Source organism: Archocentrus centrarchus, chromosome 11, assembly GCF_007364275.1.
Source record: "Archocentrus centrarchus isolate MPI-CPG fArcCen1 chromosome 11, fArcCen1, whole genome shotgun sequence".
Lineage (NCBI taxonomy): Eukaryota > Metazoa > Chordata > Actinopteri > Cichliformes > Cichlidae > Archocentrus > Archocentrus centrarchus.
This window is the reverse complement of record NC_044356.1, coordinates 33,082,392-33,099,957: the sequence shown is the minus strand read 5'-3', so window position 1 is coordinate 33,099,957 and position 17,566 is coordinate 33,082,392. Positions and strand designations below refer to the sequence as shown.

Below are 17,566 nucleotides of genomic sequence, written 5' to 3'. Positions count from 1 at the left end.
TTTTGGAGCAGGGGTTTTAGTTGAACTGGCCCCTCTGCTGTGGCAGTCAGGAACCTGTTCAGTGGGGCAACATTCGGAGGCCCACGTTAATGGAGGGTGTGGGCAAAAGATGTAGTGACTAGAATTGTCTAATCACATGAGGTAAACACTGATACAGTACCAATGAAATGAGAAATGTCTGTGTAAGGTCTGTCAAGTACAGAGCAGCTTAAGGTTGAGGGTCCACATGCACGCACTCATTTGGTGTAGCAGGTTTTTCTATTGACACAAAAATGAACCAAATGCAAGTCATTTTAAAAAAATTCAGGGCACATGGGTGGCTTAGTGGTGAAGCCGGTGACCACATGCGTATGCCATGTTGTGGTGCGGGCAGCGCGGGTTCGAGTCCTGGCCTGTCGCCAGTTTGCCCGTGCGTCTTTCCCCCATTTCCTGTCTCTCTCCACTGTGGGTAAAAGCTGGTGTGGCCACATAATCACATAATAATTTTTGTGGTTTAACTCATTAATGTTCAACATGATTAAGTAGCTGTTCATCTCTTCATAATGAATATGGTGCTCATATCCATCAGCCATCACTGGCCAGCGTTTACATGAAGAACTGATCACCTGTCTTTGCTTGAAGGCTGTAAAGCTGTTCGTGGCTGCACAGATTATTTTTTTAACATTACTGTCTCTCTCTTTTTGTTTAATCTTCTCTTCCTCGGTGATATGGTTGTTGTTGCTGTAGCAACAACATTTCTGACTGTTGTTTTTCATCTATGTTCGTGCAGCCACCCACCTTCACTGGTGTAATGAAATCCCTCTGTACATCACACTGGAATGTAAATGTGAACAGATAATACTCCCAGGGCCACGTTAATCACAATCCAAGCCCTGCTGCTTCTTTGAAGGGATGATATGATTATGACAGGCACACAAAAAAAACATGTTCTGTGAGATGAGTGAGAGTCACTGAAAGTTTCATGTTGCCACCAGCATCAAGTGAGAGTGAGACAGCAGTTTTCATCCCTGTGGTAATAGACATGAGTGTGAGGGGGTGAAAAAATTGTAGACAAATAACTGTAGAAATGTCGGTCCAGATGGTTTTTTTATGTTCTCTTTCTACGATGGTTTCCAAGCAATGAAAAATTGTTCTGTGATTCAAATCTTGCTGTACTCGGTCTCAAAGCCAAAACGCAGCCTAATTATATTGTTAATTGTATTGTAACATGAGCTGTTAATCATTCAGGGGTTTTCCTGACTAATGAAGTATCATCTCATTCAGCTGAACCCGGGGTTAGTTGTGAAAAAAGGAACAACCTCAGGTTTCTTTTCAGCACTGTAGCCTGTCTGACAAAGAGGCAGAGCTCTGTAGAGCCGAGTATTCCTTTAACTAGTAATGACTTCATTCATTTCTTCACAAATACACTTTTAACCATTAGACTTATCATTAAGTACATCAACTTTAATAACTACTGATATTTATTTTGATTTTCTCTCTCTCTAATTGATCTTTCTGAGTTAACTTCAGTAGTTACTTCCTCCAAACCATCAGCATGTCTGTTAGACCGCGTTCCTCAAGACTGCTCAAAGAAGCCCTATCATTAATGCTTCGATCTTAAATATAATCAATCTATTAATGAGCTACATACCACAGGCCTTTCAGGTGGCAGTAATTAAACCATTACTTAAAAAGCCATCACTTGATCCAGCTGTCTTAGCTAATTATAGGCCAATCTCCAGCCTTCCTTTTATCACTCAAATTCTTGAAAGAGTAGTTGTAAAACAGCTAACTGATCATCTGAAGAGAAATTGTTTATTTGAAGAGTTTCAGTCAGGGTTCAGAATTCATCAGAGTACAGAAACAGCACCAGTGAAGGTTACAATCAGCTTCCTATGGCTTCTGCCAGTGGACTCCTCTCAGTACTTGTCCTCGTAGATCTCAGTGCAGCATTTGATACCATTGACCACAATATTTTACTACAGAGATTAGAACACACCGTTTATGTTAAAGAAATTGCACCGCAATGATATGAATTGTCTCTGACAGATTCCAATTTGTGCAAGTATTTCCCATACAAAAGTTATTCACAGAGTTCTGTCCTGGGACCAATACTATTTGAGCACTCAAAGCACTTTGTACAACATGCCTCATTTACCTATTCTCACAAGCAGTTTTTTCTATTTCTGAGTGCTTTCTACATAACATTCACACATGCCAAAGTATCCTTGGGCAAGATACTGAACCCCAAGTTGCTATGTGTGTGAAGTATGAATGTGTGTGAATGTTAGATAGAAAGCACTTAGCTGTAGAAGGAAGTGCTTGTATGAATGGATAAATAGAAAACATGTTGTGTAACGTGCTTTGAGTGCTCAGCTAGAGTAGAAAAGTGCTATATAAGAACTAGCCCATTTACCATTTTTCATTGCTATGCAGATGATATCCAGCTAATTTTATCCATAAAACCAGATGATACAAATCAACTAGTTTATCTACAGGCATGTCTTAAAGACATAAATGCCTGGGTGACCTATAATTTCCTACTTATAAATTCATACTCGGCCCTAAAAATCTTAGAAACATGGTATCTAACCATATACTTACCCTGAATGCATTGTCCCAGCCTCCAGTACCACTGTGAGGAACCTTCCCCACCAGAGAAGTGGCGCTCCATGTATCAGTCACCCAGCCTTGATAGCCAGGGATTGGTCCCCTGTGGTGTGTCCCGCTGTTGGTGGGCCTACAGGATGGCAGGCCATGTCTCATCTTCGGGCTGCACCCTGCTACCAGGCACTGTCCCTCAAGCACCCTCTCAAGACATGGCTCCAGGGTTGGGCCCCGGTAACCCTATCCTGGTCAGAATAAACTGTTCCCTCGATCTTCCTCTCATAAGGGTCGTCTGAATTGCTTTTTGTCTGGTCCCTCACCCAGGACCAATTTCCCTTGGGAGACCCTACCAGGGGTCAAAAGCCCCCAGAGAACATAGCCCCGGGAATCCCTGGGACACACAAAGGAAAAAATGCTATTATGATGGAATGATGCATGAAGGTAAAAGTATTTTCGGAGTTTGAGCTCCAAAATACTTACAGGCAAATTTACCTGTTGTGCTTTTTTTTTCTGTCTCTAGTGAAATCTAAAACTTGTCAGTGGTCACTCTATAGAAAAATGTTAGACATGACACAGTACTTAACTGTTTCACAGTTTTTAATAATTATTATATCTAGATAACATATCTGCAAGATGTTTGGTTTTTTTAATTTTGTAATCTACCTCAACAGCTGCTGACATGACAACAGACGAGGCTGAAAGTCACCAGAAAAAGCCAAGGCAGCAGGAGGAAGCTGGCCAGGACGCCAGACCTCCCACTCCAGAGGACGAGCAGCTCCGACCTCGAAACCGGAACTCTGCTGGCCGCGGCCTCACACGCCTCTTTTCCTCCTTCCTTAAAAGGCGTTCACAGTGTGAGAGCGAGGGTGGAGAGAAGGGGAACAAGGAGGATGAAGCCAAAGCACCCATCGCTGACCCTGAGCCTGAACTGAAGACAGAGGGAGAGGTCGCCCTTGACCAGCACTCAGTAAGCAGTGCAGAGGCTCAGGTCAGCCTACGCTGGTGACTGTGTGCAAATCTGTTTAGGTTTTAGATTATGCAAGGGAGAGAAATATGTGAAGGTTTAAGTTGCAAATTATTTATTAACAGGAGGCTTTAAAATACATAGCTTAGCAGTAAATTATTTGGCAAACATGAGACTCAACTGAAGAATGCATGTGAAACCTCAGTAGTCAGGGTAGAAGGGAAACACTACAATGATTGTTTTAAGCTCCTTTAATTAACTGTAATACTTAATTCATATTTCTCCAGTAACAGAAGCCTCCAGTAACACTGTGAGGGATGACAGAAAGGTAACTGCAGATTGTGGTGACACAAAACTCAGGAACTGTGAAAGGCCTATTAGCTGGTAATAAGCTGTGCATACCAGTATAATGACTAGTAAAGGATGATACCTCCATGAAACTAAATGTAATAGACTGGCTTGTTCATAATAAAGTGTCCTGCCAGTATAGACAAATGCAGTGTATCTTTGTTTGAATGTATGTATGAGCAAGGATAGCACAACTACAAATTGTTAAATTATTACATTACTGCTTTATCATCAAAGTGTCTTTGTCAGGCTACCCAGGTAGAGAAGAAAGAAGCCGAGGTGGACAAAGTTGAAAAGGAAAAGGAGAAACACATGGACGAGGAAGGGGAGGTTGCCTTGGAGAAAGAAGAGGAGAAGGACAAAGAGAAGGAGGAGAAGGAGAAGGAGAAGGAGGCTGGCCCTGACGAAGACATTAAGGGAGAAAAAGAAGAAAAGACGACAGAGGAAGAGGCCAAAGCCCCCAGAGTTCCACGCCGACCCAAGACCATGCAGATCAAAGTCACACTGCTGGATGACACTCTGTATGAGTGTGAGCTGGAGGTAAGTGTGTTTTTTTCCCCTCATTTAAACTACATATATCATAACTCATATATCACACACAGACAAAAAGAAAATTACATTTAAATTCAATTTCATTTATATAGCACCAAATTAGAACAACAGTCGTCTCGAGATGCTTTTCATCATAATACTATATAGTAAGTCAGAGAAAACCCCCAAAATCAGACATCCTCCTATAAGCACACACCTGGCAACAGTGGGAAGAAAAAAACTCCCTTTTAACAAGAAAAAAGCCTCCGTCAGAACCAGACTGAGGAAGTGGCAGCCATGTGCTGCGACCTACTGTGGGAGAAGGGAAAGAGAAAGGACAACAGACACACTGTGGAAGAAAGCCAGAGTTTAATGATTAAATGCAGACTTGTGTATAAGCACATAGAGACTGAAAAGAGGTGAGTGAAGAAGAAACACTGAGTGCACCGTGGGAAACCCCAGGAGCCTAGGCCTATTGCAGCGTAACGTAGGGAGGGTTCAGGCTACGGCTGTGCGCTTAAGTGAATTTCAATTTTGATTTCGATTTTGGCCCCAGACGATCACGAAAACAGTATAATCGACAAAAAAAAAAAAAAAAGATTATTATTAAAATTCTTTTGTCACTTTACACTCTGCAAGTTTACTCTTAGGCCTGATTTATGCTTCTATCTTTCTCATGGGCTGATTTAAAATGGACTGAGGCAATGTGGAAAACTGTTCCATAATCATACAATTTTAAATTCTGTTTCTTTTGTTTTGTTTTTTAAATAAATTCTGTTTTCGGAAGAGGAGCAGGACCATCGAGCTTGTTATGAGCGATCAACAAACGCCTGCATCTTTAATGGCGTGGGGGTTCATTAGTTCCCATTGAACCGGCAGCTTGCCTATCTGGAAGGCTCAATCAATGCTGAAAGGTTTTACAGCAATATGTGCTCTCATCCAGACAGGATCTTACACATTTCGACAATGCTAAACTGTAAACTAAAGCTATCACAACAGCGTGGCTTTGTAGTAGAGTCCAGCTGCTGAACTGGCCTGCCTCCCTCTTTCAACCACAGTAAAATTGGAAAGCAGATTCTGTAGATTTAATTGAGGAAAATCTTATTCTGAAAAGAGAACAGAAATATAGATGAAATCACAAAATCATAATGGACCTTCAGCAAAATACCTCTATTGTCAGCAAGCCAGCAGACAAAGGTGGTTTAGTTGGACTTATAGTGGCATCAGTCCAATCCAAGAGAAGTCGTGGAGTCTTTGTTTAGTCCCTGAGTTTGCACCTGTTCTGTGGGAGAACTAACTGCTGTCTCTGAGTTTCTCCACTGCTTAGTTCAGCGTGTTACTGAACACATTATCCTGCATGTGATGTCAGATGTGTTACATTAGCAGGTAAATGCTGAATGTAATGCATTCTTTCCTCTCTATGTGTGTGTGTGTGTGTGTGTGTGTGTGTGTGTGTGTGTGTGTGTGTGTGTGTGTGTGTGTGTGTGTGTGTTAGAAACATGCTAAGGGCCAGGAGCTGTTCATGAAGGTGTGTGACCACCTCAACTTGCTGGAAAAAGACTACTATGGCCTGGCCATCTGGGAAACACCAGCTATGAAGGTGAGCTAGAGTCTGGTGGTCAGTAGCTCCACTCATAAACTCCAACCTCAATGTTCCGTTAGGAAACATAAAAGGCAGCTTGTTATATGTAAGTGTTGATGGTCGGATTAACCCACGGCCCTGTTACTGAAGGATTTGATGGTTTGATGACACTCAAACTTAAACTGCATCTGAAATTTTCTTGATCAGACTTGGATGGACCTGAACAAGGACATTCGCAGGCAGGTACAAGGTGAGCCTAACTCTTCCCACAAATAAAATTTCTGTTCTCTTTTGTAACAATGGGCCTCGTTCATAAACAGTGCATACAAATAAATCTGTACATAAGCTGCGTTTACAAATGTTTCATGTGCAACTCTGGGATTCATCAGTATTTTCCTATCTGAATTTGTTCTCTACAAATGGATTGAGGACTGCCTCAACCATGTCTGTGGTCAAATGATGACCGCCTGGCTGTCTTTGAAAAAGTACTCGCATATCTTTTGTGTATTTCTAGTAATAATAATGATTAAAAACCCCATTACAAATTACTTCCATTCTTGCTGGATGTCATCACAGGTATTCCTTGTTGTCCACCTGTTTTCTTTATTTGTTATGTTTGTTACTGCTTTTTTTCATCAACTTTGATCTCAAAGGTTTTCTTTTTTACTTGAGTCACACTGCGTATCTCAGGGAAACAATATTCAGCACCTCCATTTTTTTTAACCATACCTTCTATGCAAAGGTGCACTTTTTTGGCTTCCTCTTGGACACCATTGTTTCAGTTTCGTCACTCATCCTGCCTTATAAAGAGAAATATGGGTGTGGCCGTATGCAGATTGCAAGTCACAAGCATGAGCCTGTTACTTTAGAATGATTCTAATTTAGTAACATGGCAGCAAGAAAAACAGTGGCAGTGCACGCATTACATAAATCTAATGCTAGTTTTGCATGGACACTTATAATTGTGCACTCAGGAAGAATATTTTTGTACACATAGTAGTGAATGAGGCCCAGTGCAACTATCCGGGGAATCTTTTCATCACACTCTTTTTTTTTTTTTCTTTAAGGTGCCAACTATAATTTCACTTTCAATGTAAAATTCTATCCACCGGACCCAGCCCAGCTATCAGAAGACATAACAAGGTACTGCACATATTACAGTGTTGTCTCTCTGTCCATCTCAAATGATGATTGTGTACGATTTATACAGTCAGTCCAATGGTAGCATAGGTGAATCACTGCATGTGAAATGTTATTTGTGAAGCTTGTACTTCCATGTTTCCTTTTTTGATATATTTTAACCTTCTCAAAATTGTGATGCTTAAATATTGTTTCAGTAAGCACCACAAATTTTAAAGGAACAAACCAACAAAGCTCCAGAAGTCAGAGTATGCAAGAGCAGTTTTTAACGAACTTGAATTCCACCATCTTTTTCTGGCGTGTTAATCCTTCTCACAGCAGTGCTGTATTAATGCAGTACATTTACTACGTATCGTCTTCAGGAGAGTACCATAGGTAATTAAAGTGTTAACTGCTTGTGCATTTCAGATACTACCTTTGTCTCCAACTGCGAAAGGACATCCTGCAAGGCCGCCTTCCCTGTTCCTTCGTTACTTTAGCTCTGCTGGGCTCCTACGCCTTGCAGTCAGAGCTAGGTGAATACGACCCCGAGGTGCATGGCAGTGACTATGCTAAGGAGATGAAAATGGCCCAAGGTCAAACCAAGGAGCTGGAGGACAAAATGATGGAACTGCACCACACATATAGGTCAGTCAACCAGTGGTGGGAGAAGTTTTCATTTCATTAGCTAACTGTAGATAATTTATAAGTAAGTAAGTAAAGTCACAAAGGTCACAAAGTGCTGTACAACAATTAAAACACAACATCAAAAAAGAACCATGCTAAAAGAGAATTAGCATATTTTTATGTCAGCAGAAGGCCTGATTAAGCAGAGAAGTTTAAGAAATCTCTAATTTGCATAATAAGAATCTGAATTGAGTTTCAACAACTTTTTCTAATAATTTGCTAATAAATGGTCATTTTGAAATAGGCTGGTGAGAGCTGACATCAAGATTAGACTTTTTAAGTAAAGGAATTAGCTCAGCATGCTTAAAATAGGAGGGGAAACAACCTCGCCTCAGTGAACTGTTAATAATAGACAGCAATGAAGGACCAGTGCTTGTAAGAGGTCCAAACAGGGCAGAGGGAGGTATGATCTCTAGTGAGGATGATGAGGGTTTCATCTTATCATTATACTAGTTCAGTCATTTAATGTTATTGGAGAGAAAGAAGTAAATGGCTCAGAGCACTGGAGCTCATCTTCAAAAGGGGAAGAACCTTAGGAGACTTTGGATTTTAAGTCCATCACCTTATTTACAAAATGATTAAGAAATTTATATAAAGTTCACGAGCAGGACTACACTTTCTGAATCCCTGTTTTAATATTCTTCAGCTTCTACTTCTGGCAGATGCACTTTACTTTAGCGGTGATTTCTAAACACACACATTTCTGTCTTCTCCGTCGCCACATTTGAGCATTCTCCTGGGCCGTGTTTAGCCCTGATAAAACATATCAAATCATTTAATTATTTGGAAACAGTGCACTGAACCAGATGTTATCTTGCACAAGTATTGAAGTGAATTGGATTACAGCTGTTCCATGTGTTCATTGTCTTCTAATATGGCAAGACGAACATATACATTACTGCTGGCTGTGCAGCAAACATCGCAGTCGCTCTTCAAAGCCCAGCAATCACCTTCGACTTGGACAGAACACCGTGTTCTGTCCAGGAGTGATGACCTAACAGTGTTCCCCTGCCTCTTTTCATCAACGCTCTCAGTAGAGGTTTTTTTTTTCCACCATCTGCCTACATTGCAGCTCCCAGTACTGCTTACTATGTTACCAGGGCCAGTTCTTTCAGTACAGCAACCCTAAAATCTTATCCATATGCCAAGTATCAACAGGTTAATCTCTGATGACACCTTTACAAAGCCTTGTAGAGGATTCTTATCTACAACCCTAATTGCAAAAAAAGTTGGGACACTGTGTGAAATGTAAATGAAAACAGAATGAAATGATTTGCAAATTTCACAAACCTGTTTATTATTCACAGTAGAAAACAGAAATCTACTCATTTTGAATTTGATAGCGAATGCCTCAAAAAAGTTGGGACAGGATCAAGTTTACCAGCATCCCCTCTTCCTTTAACAACAGTCTGTAAACATCTGTGAACTGAGGAGAGCAGCTGCTGGACTTTTGGGAGAGCAATGTTGGCCCATTCTTGTCTGATAGAGGATTTTAGCTGTGTAACAGTCCTGGGTCCTTGCTGTATTTTTGGACTACAGGCAGGCCAGGTCAACAATGAAGCCATGCTGTTGGTATAGATGCAGTATGCAGTTTAGCATAGTCTTGCTGAAATATGCAAGGCCTTCCAAAAAAGACATAATCCGGATGGGAGAATATGTTGCTCTAAAGCCTGTATATACCTCTCAGCAGTGATGGAGCATTTCCAGATGTGCAATACCATCAGGCTTTTGAACTGAGTGCTGAAAACAACCCAGATGGTCCCTCTTTAGTCCACAGGATGCAGCATCCATGCTTCCCAAGAAGAAAACAATTTGTTTTTTCTGACCACAGAACAGTTTTCCACTTTGCCTCAGTCCACTTTAAACGAGCTTTGAAGCAGAGACGGTGACAGCGTTTCTGGATGGTGTTCACTTCTTCTTTGCATCATAGAGCTTTAACCTGCATTTGTGGATGGTGTCGTGAACTGTTTACAGACAATGATTTCTGGAAGTGTTCCTGACCCATGCAGTGATTTCTGACAGAATCAGGCCTATTTTTAATGCAGTGCCACCTGGTGGTCCAAAGATAATGGGTATGCAATATTGATTTTCAGCCTTGTTCCTGCACAGATTCTCAGATCCTGCTGATCATAGTATGCACTGCAGATGATCAGATATTCAGATACAATTTGCAATCTTATGTTGAGGAACATTATTCAGAGTTTGTTCCAAAATTTGCCCCAACTGTGTTGCTGCTATCAAATTCAAAACGAGCTAATATTGTTCATGGTGAAATGTCTCAGTTTAAACACTTCGTGGTCCCTCCCATACTTAAGAGTAGAATGGGAGGCAGGGCGACAGGTAGATGGAAAAGTCACCAAAGCCAAGAGGTTTACCAGATATGGATTTGGGGAGAAAAAAAATTGGGTTTTTTTAATACAGTTTAGTGTTCAATAAACTACATTTTTCAGACTTAATTTTGAGAGTTATTTGCAGATGGTGAAGTTAAGATAAAAATCACATAATTTAACAGTTGTTCTTGATTTCGTGATTGCTCGGCTGTTCTTGCATCCAGCCAGGATTCTCAGTCAGTTTGTCGCATGCTGCATCGCAAATCCTTGAATGAGGAGGTGCGTGGGCTACAAAGAAATACTTGCTTCTAAAATGAAAGACTTGTATTAAAGCAGCTTAAACCATTACACATTTAAAATACATGTGTATCTAAATCAGTGTCACAGAAAATGTCACGGATTCCTTTGGATGTCATGGCAGGTCGATGAGCCCGGCACAGGCAGATCTGATGTTCCTAGAGAATGCCAAGAAGCTCTCCATGTATGGAGTGGACCTGCACCAGGCCAAGGTGAGCATAGGCGCTACAAATCCTCTGCTGCTCTCTATTATTAAATGTTCAAATAACTCAGTAGTAAGTTTGGATTCACCCTTGCTTTCCATCCTTACTTTAGAAACAGGTAGCCCACATACTTCATTTAGCATCTATACTCTTTATGTTGGTGTGAATGTCATGTAGCCTGGTGCTCCATGTAAAGAAAAAAACAAGGCCAATGATTTATGAAGACTGCATTTTGTGTCAGAAATTGTCTGTCCAGTGTAACAGTGTGAAGATCAGAAATCAGGTCATTCTCCTCATATCAGGGCAGGGATTAAAAATAAATATAGGAGAGCATTTTGAAGATGATACTGCCCCCCTGTGGATGACTGGGAGCAGCACAAGTAGGCTGCACCTTATATAAAAAAGTAAATCAATCAACAAACCAAAAAATCATATCAGCAGTCTTTGATGTTATAAGTTTAGTCTGAACTCGGCTGCCCCAGCAACAAAGTCTTTGGTTAGTTTTCACTGATAGCTTAACAACCAATGAAAGGAACCGAACAGGCAAATGCAGCACAGTTAAACTAAACGCACGGCTGGGTGTGTTGATCCAGGGAGGATCGCCCTTTAGACGCCAGCAAGCTGTCTGGCTTGTGGTGGAACAATATTCTCTGAGACTTCCTATCATTTGGTGTGTTCTGGTTATGATTTTCTTATTTTCTTTCATTCTGAATATCAGGATCTGGATGGTGTTGACATCATGCTAGGAGTTTGCTCCAGTGGTCTCATGGTTTACAAAGATAAACTGAGGATCAACCGTTTCCCCTGGCCCAAAGTCCTCAAAGTGTCATACAAACGAAGCAGCTTCTTCATTAAAATAAGACCATCTGAGGTAAACTGACACAAAAGCTTTTGGCTCACTTTTTTTCTCACTCTTAAGTTTGTTAGTCCAGTTTATAGCAGGTTTGTGTTTGTTTTAACAGGTGGAACATTATGAGAGCGCAATTGGCTTCAAGCTTCCCAATTACAAGGCAGCCAAAAAGCTGTGGAAAGTGTGTGTAGAGCATCACACCTTCTTCAGGTGTGGTATTGTATTCTCGTTTTGCTGTATTTTTTTGAAGGAGCTGTGGCGATTCAGTCAGATCAGAAGATCGGTGTTATTCTTTGTGCGCAGGTTGACCTCTTCTGAGATGGCCACCACCCCTAAGAAGTTCCTGGCGTTAGGCTCGAAGTTTCGGTACAGCGGTCGGACTCAGGCTCAGACCAGACAGGCAAGCTCTTTGATCGACAGACCGGCTCCTCTCTTCCAGCGCTCCTCCAGCAAGAGGAACTCACGCAGCCTGGATGGAGGTAGACCTTTAATAAGAAACTGACTCTGCGGTGCAGTCGTGTTTTTCAGTCTGTCCCACGGCTCCTCAGCTGAACAGATATGGCTCTGTTTTGATCAGTCCATTCACAAAACTACAAGAGCAAACTTAGGAGTATTTGATGATGATACTTTATTGATCCCAGAATGGGGAAATTACAGTTAACAGAACACCCATCCAAGAAGACAAACAGAACAAACATGGGGAGAGAGGTGGACTGTGGGGGGGTAGAGCATCTGTTTACAAACATCCCGGAGACAATTTGATAAGCAGCAGTCCAAGAACGTCAGGGAGCCCAATTCCTGATTCTACGATTGTTTTGGTACAGACTGTACTGATTAATTTGTTGACAGCCTTCAGTCTTTCTGGCACCTCTCTGTGGCGAAAAATCCAATTCATCTGAATCTTCTTGGTTCGTTCCTTCGCCGTGCAGAAACAGATACATACATCTCCAAGATCTTACCCCTCAGAATCAGCTCCAGATATAGTCTGAGTTTGAGTCTGTACCTTCCTCCATTCCCGTCATAAGCAGCCTTACCAAGGCCAGACAGCTGCCTAGACTTCCTGAATTGCAACGACAAGCCAGGTATCTCCAGGTCCAATTCAGAGAAACCCCAGTGTCAATAAGCCAAATGTGTGTGTATTCCATTGACAATACGGCCAGGCACGTCATCTTCCACACCATGCAGGAATCCATAACGTAGCCAGCTGGAATGTCAATTGATAAGAGGGAATAGGGTTCTCCTTCCCCCAATCTCCTCATGGTGAAAAATTGACCCAAACAATGGCGTTGAGAGACCAGCTGACCAGATCCATAATTATAAATTCCAGTTCGGAAGTTGTGTGAAGAGAGGCTCTAAAGCAGCAAAGCAGGGGAAAAAGGAAGGACTGGGAGAGAAGAAAAGTGTGACCGTCTCCGCTGAGAGCTGAAGAAAAAAAAACAAACACTTTTTACACTTTAAAATTTGTATTTGTTATTTCATGCACTTAAATGAGAACTAATGAGCCCCAGCATATTCTGTGTAAATACAGTCTAATATGTGATGTCCATAACACTTCTTCACAGGTCAGTATGATTAGCTCTCTTATAAAAAAGCTCTCAGGGAAACTATAAGTTACCCTCTTTCTGTTTTATTTTAACAGTCACCTTAAGTGTTTTATATTGTAGTGTGAAGATCCTACAAAATTAAAGAGAAAACCCCAACAACTTTAAGCTGTCAGGAAACAGCTACTAGGAAGCTTATGATGTAATGGCGTGTAATGTACTTACATTTATGTACAGTGCTTTTCTAGTCTTACTGACCACTCAAAGCACTCTAAATTGCGACTCACGTAAATTTGTAGTTCATCAAGTTTATCAGTAAACACATATTTATTTACATTTTTGTGAAAGTCGTTCTTAAATTGTTTGCATCTTATCTGAGTGTAGACATAAATGAGAAGAAGAACATAAATGGGCCTCTTTTACATTCATTTACATTTGATCGGTTTTAAATTCACTGGCCTAAGTAATGTTTGTTGATTAATTACAGCATAAAGAATTATTGCTTCATACATCTGAAGGGCCATAGAAAAATCTGATATAATTGTTAAAGAAAAATCAGGTGAGACTTTTAACTCTTCTCTATCCACTCTAGCAATGGCGTCAACACCTGACAACAGGTCTAGTCGTCCTGTCAGCGCCCCTGTAATGTCACCGGTGTCACCTGGGGAGGCGTCCCCGTCACCACTGCTGCCCACCCTGCTTCATTCTCACCACCATGATGGCTCCACAGCCAGAGGACACCGCTATGCAGACAGAAAGGCAGAGTTAAAGGCAGAGTGCCTGCCAGCTGACTGCACCAAAAGCCACAGCCCCAGGTCGACTCCGGACATTAAGGTAGGGGGGCATACTCCTTTGTGTCACATCTTGTACCACGAAGCTTTCATTCTACTTTTTTTAAAAAAAAAACTAAATTTCAGCATTTCCAGTCAAGCCTTTTTAAAAATGCTTTACATTTTGCCCTCAATAAAGGTTTTAAAAGCTTTTTCCCCTCGAAGTTAAACCTCGACTATCACCTTTGCATACATTTATCTTTATGTGAGTTTTTTTACATTATCGCTGTTGCTACCCAGGACCTCCTGTGTAACATTTGTTAACATGAAATTATCTTTAAATTTGTTTGTAAAGACATTCCACAATATGATATATCACCTTCAGTGTACAGGTCTGGTATCTGATGAAAGAAAAGTCTATCTAAATCCTTATCTTACACATAGGCTTTAAATTTCCAGTTTATCAAATGTCATTTGCTGATCAGTACTTTTAATAATAATCTGAACTTCCTCTCCTGTCCTTTCTTTCTTACATCTTTCTTTATCTCTCAGAGTGATGTTATCACCCATTATTTTTTTCTCTCCCTGTAAAATACAGCCTTATACAGACTCTGATCCAGCCCTAACTATAAGCTTTATCATAAAGGAAAGTTTTAAGCCTAATCTTAAAAATAGAGAGGGTGTCTGTCTCCTGAATCCAAGCTGGAAGCTGGTTCCACAGAAGAGGCCTGAGGTCTATGAGGTCTTTGAGATAAGATGGGGTCTGAGTATTCAAGACCTTGTATGTGAGGAGAAGTATTTTATATTCAGTTCTGGATTTAACAGGGAGCCAATGAAGAGAAGCCAATATGGGAGAAATCTGCTCTCTCTTTCTAGTCCCTGTCAGTACTCTAGCTGCAGCATTTTGGATCAGCTGAAGGCTTTTCAGGGAGCTTTTAGGACAGCCTGATAATAATGAATTACAATAGTCCAGCCTGGAAGTAATAAAATGTGAACTTGAATCACTCATTAACTGAAAGTGCCAGGACAGCTGTTCTGGCTCACTTTAACCCGGTTCTAACTATATGAAGGTTGTTATCGTGTTTTGTTTGTGCTACCAGACAGTGGGCAGGAGAGAGCGGCGGCACTGCCCCTCTTTGGCCATCACTAATGGGGAAAAAGAAAGAAAGAGCCAGGTTTGTTTCCTTGATGCATGCTCAGGCTCACCATGTTGGAATGAGTTAAACCTTTGTACATTAAAGAGGTTTAGATAACTAAATTATATAAAAATACAGTGTATAAGAAATGAGAGCAGTATGTGGAAAAACAGGGCTGAAATATAGTGAGAAAGGAGTTTGGGCAAATTGAAGGATATAAAGCATACATATTTCTTCTGCTGGTTAAAATTTATCAGTTTTTAGTTCACTGGTTTGATTTACAGTACTATGCAAAATCCCTCACTGCCATTTTTTAAAAATAATTTACTTCCAAGGAGACAGACTTTGCTGTAATTTTTAAAGTGGTCTTTTCCAGGCTTTCTGAAGGTCTTTCAAAGTGTCTGTAAAACACGACTCTGATGGTTTGCATTTCAGACAGTGGTGCTGGGGATCCTGTCAATACAGGAAGTACAGTCGGATTTTGATCCACCGTGCAACACCACTCACCAAGTGTCTGATTGGCAATGGCTTCATTCTACAGTGTTACAATGATGCCAAACACACTGCCAGTGCAATCAAAGCATACAATGGAACACTATCAGTCATGGATCGGCCTCCCCTGAGCCCAGATGTCAGCATTGTTGAAGCAGTGTGGGATCATTTTTATACAGAACAAAGGGCGGCCGGCATCCAAAGAAGAGATTTGAATGTCCTTCAGGAAGCCTGGGGAACCATTCCTGAAGACTACTTTAGAAACTACGAGAATGCTGCCTCAGAAAGTTCAGGCTATAATGAAGAATAAAGTTGGCCATAACAAATATTGACTTTTCCCAGTAAAGTATAAAGAAATTGGAGGTGACGCAAGACTTTTGCACAGTACTGTACTGTTAATGCAGTCTCACTACACCTTCTACATTAACCAAGGGTATTAAAGGGAAACCTGCCATAATATAAGCAGTATGGGAAAAGCACTATTAAGGCATTAATGACCTGTCCTGCATTTAGCACAATTCAAAAGAATGGCAAAGTCAAACTGAATGGATTTAAAAAAAAAATACTATGTAGAACTCATACTGTACTTTAAACTTGTTCTTCTAGTCAGCTGTAATTGTGTCACTGTCAGAAGAAGTTTTACATCACTTAAAAATCTTTCACACATGTCGTGTTTTTGGGTTGAAATAGTTTTGCTGAGTTAGAAGTTATAAATATGACTGTAACATGTCTTTCCTCTGATGGGGAAGCAGCACTCTCTTCAGGACAAAAAGATGGAGCTGGTGCGAATGAGGAAGGTCAGCATGCTTTGGATCGAGTGTTCTCACTGACCCGCGATCCCTGCATCAGTTACACATCAGCATGTTTGTTTTTCTGTGAACGCTTTTACATTTTCTCTAAGCTGTACATCAATCCTCTTTGCTGAACTCGAATCATAAATCGTTCCATTTTGCAAGTATTTATTGTATATCTGTCATCCCTGGAGCTCTTGGGAAAAGTGGCTCCCTTCTATAAGACCTGGGTTTCACCTAGTTGTAGTTGTATTAATAGTAGTATTTCTTTCTTTTATACCTATAGCCACTGGATGTGTAAATAAGCCTGAGCCTGTTTTTTAATGGGCTTCTGTAACCAGTCTGAGCCAGTGTGGTGTTTCGGGATAGCGCCACCCCAATTCCCAAACTTTAGGGATTCTGTGTAAAATGTAAATAAAAACAGAATGCAATAATGTGCAAATTTCATAATCCCATTTTTTATTCACAATAGAACAGAAAACTTATAAAAAAAATGTTTAAACTGAGATATTTTATATTTTCATGAAAATCATTTTGAATTTGATGTCTCAAAAAAGTTGGGACAGGGATCACGTTCAGCGCTGTGTAGCATCCGCTCTTCTTTTAACACAGTCCATAACGTTAGAGGAATCGAGGAGAGCAGCTGCTCGACTTTTTAGAGAGGAATGTTGTTCATTTCATGATGCCCCCCAAAGGTTTTCAGTCGGTCAAAGGTCTGGGCTACAGGCAGGCCAGTTCAGCACATGGACTCTTCTACTGTTCTATGTTGTAGCAGATGCAGTGTGTGGTTTAGCATAGTCTTTGCTGAAATATTCAAGACCTTCCCTGAAAAAGAAATCATCTGAATGAGAGAATATGTTGCTCTGAAACATTGATGGTGCCTTTTCAAGCTGCCAATTCTGTGTGCAGTAATCAGAGATGCAGGCTTTTGAACTGCGTGCTGAGAACAACCCAGATGGTCCCCCTCCTCTTTAGCCCAGAGGACGTGGCATCCATTTTTTCCAAAAAGGAAACATTTGTTTTGTCTGACCACAGAACAGTTTTAAATGAGCTTTGACGCAGAGACGGTGGTGTTTCTGGATCATAACCATATATGGCTTCTTCTTTCCATCATAGAGCTTTAACCTGCATCTGTGGCTGGCACAGTGAACTGTGTTCACATACAGTGATTTCTGGACGTTCCTGAGCCCGTGCAGTGATTTCCATGACAGAATCATACCTGTTTTTAATGCAGGGCCACCTGAGGGCCCAAAGATCACAGGCATCCAGTCATGATTTATGGCCTTGTCTCCACAGAGATTACTCCAGATTCTCAGAATCTCTTAATGATGATGATAAT

The 17,566-nt window shown here is 40.9% G+C and overlaps 1 protein-coding gene across 2 annotated transcripts in view; it reads left to right on the top strand.

Moving 5' to 3' along the window:
- The first annotated feature begins 2,970 nt into the window (after positions 1 to 2,970).
- epb41a (erythrocyte membrane protein band 4.1a) overlaps positions 2,971 to 17,566 on the top strand; it is a 49,754-nt gene continuing 35,158 nt past the window's right edge. The window contains exons 1-14 of one of the 2 annotated variants that reach the window (XM_030741930.1): positions 2,971 to 3,027; positions 3,258 to 3,574; positions 4,148 to 4,438; positions 5,925 to 6,029; positions 6,219 to 6,261; positions 7,079 to 7,154; positions 7,560 to 7,778; positions 10,569 to 10,656; positions 11,366 to 11,518; positions 11,610 to 11,707; positions 11,801 to 11,976; positions 13,631 to 13,872; positions 14,909 to 14,983; positions 16,189 to 16,233. In XM_030741930.1, the coding sequence (XP_030597790.1) occupies positions 3,015 to 3,027; positions 3,258 to 3,574; positions 4,148 to 4,438; positions 5,925 to 6,029; positions 6,219 to 6,261; positions 7,079 to 7,154; positions 7,560 to 7,778; positions 10,569 to 10,656; positions 11,366 to 11,518; positions 11,610 to 11,707; positions 11,801 to 11,976; positions 13,631 to 13,872; positions 14,909 to 14,983; positions 16,189 to 16,233 (1,941 nt within the window). In that variant the 5' untranslated portion in view covers positions 2,971 to 3,014. Of the gene's footprint in view, positions 3,028 to 3,257; positions 3,575 to 4,147; positions 4,439 to 5,924; positions 6,030 to 6,218; positions 6,262 to 7,078; positions 7,155 to 7,559; positions 7,779 to 10,568; positions 10,657 to 11,365; positions 11,519 to 11,609; positions 11,708 to 11,800; positions 11,977 to 13,630; positions 13,873 to 14,908; positions 14,984 to 16,188; positions 16,234 to 17,566 lie in introns of those variants that run through there. The other variant, XM_030741931.1, reaches the window with a different exon arrangement.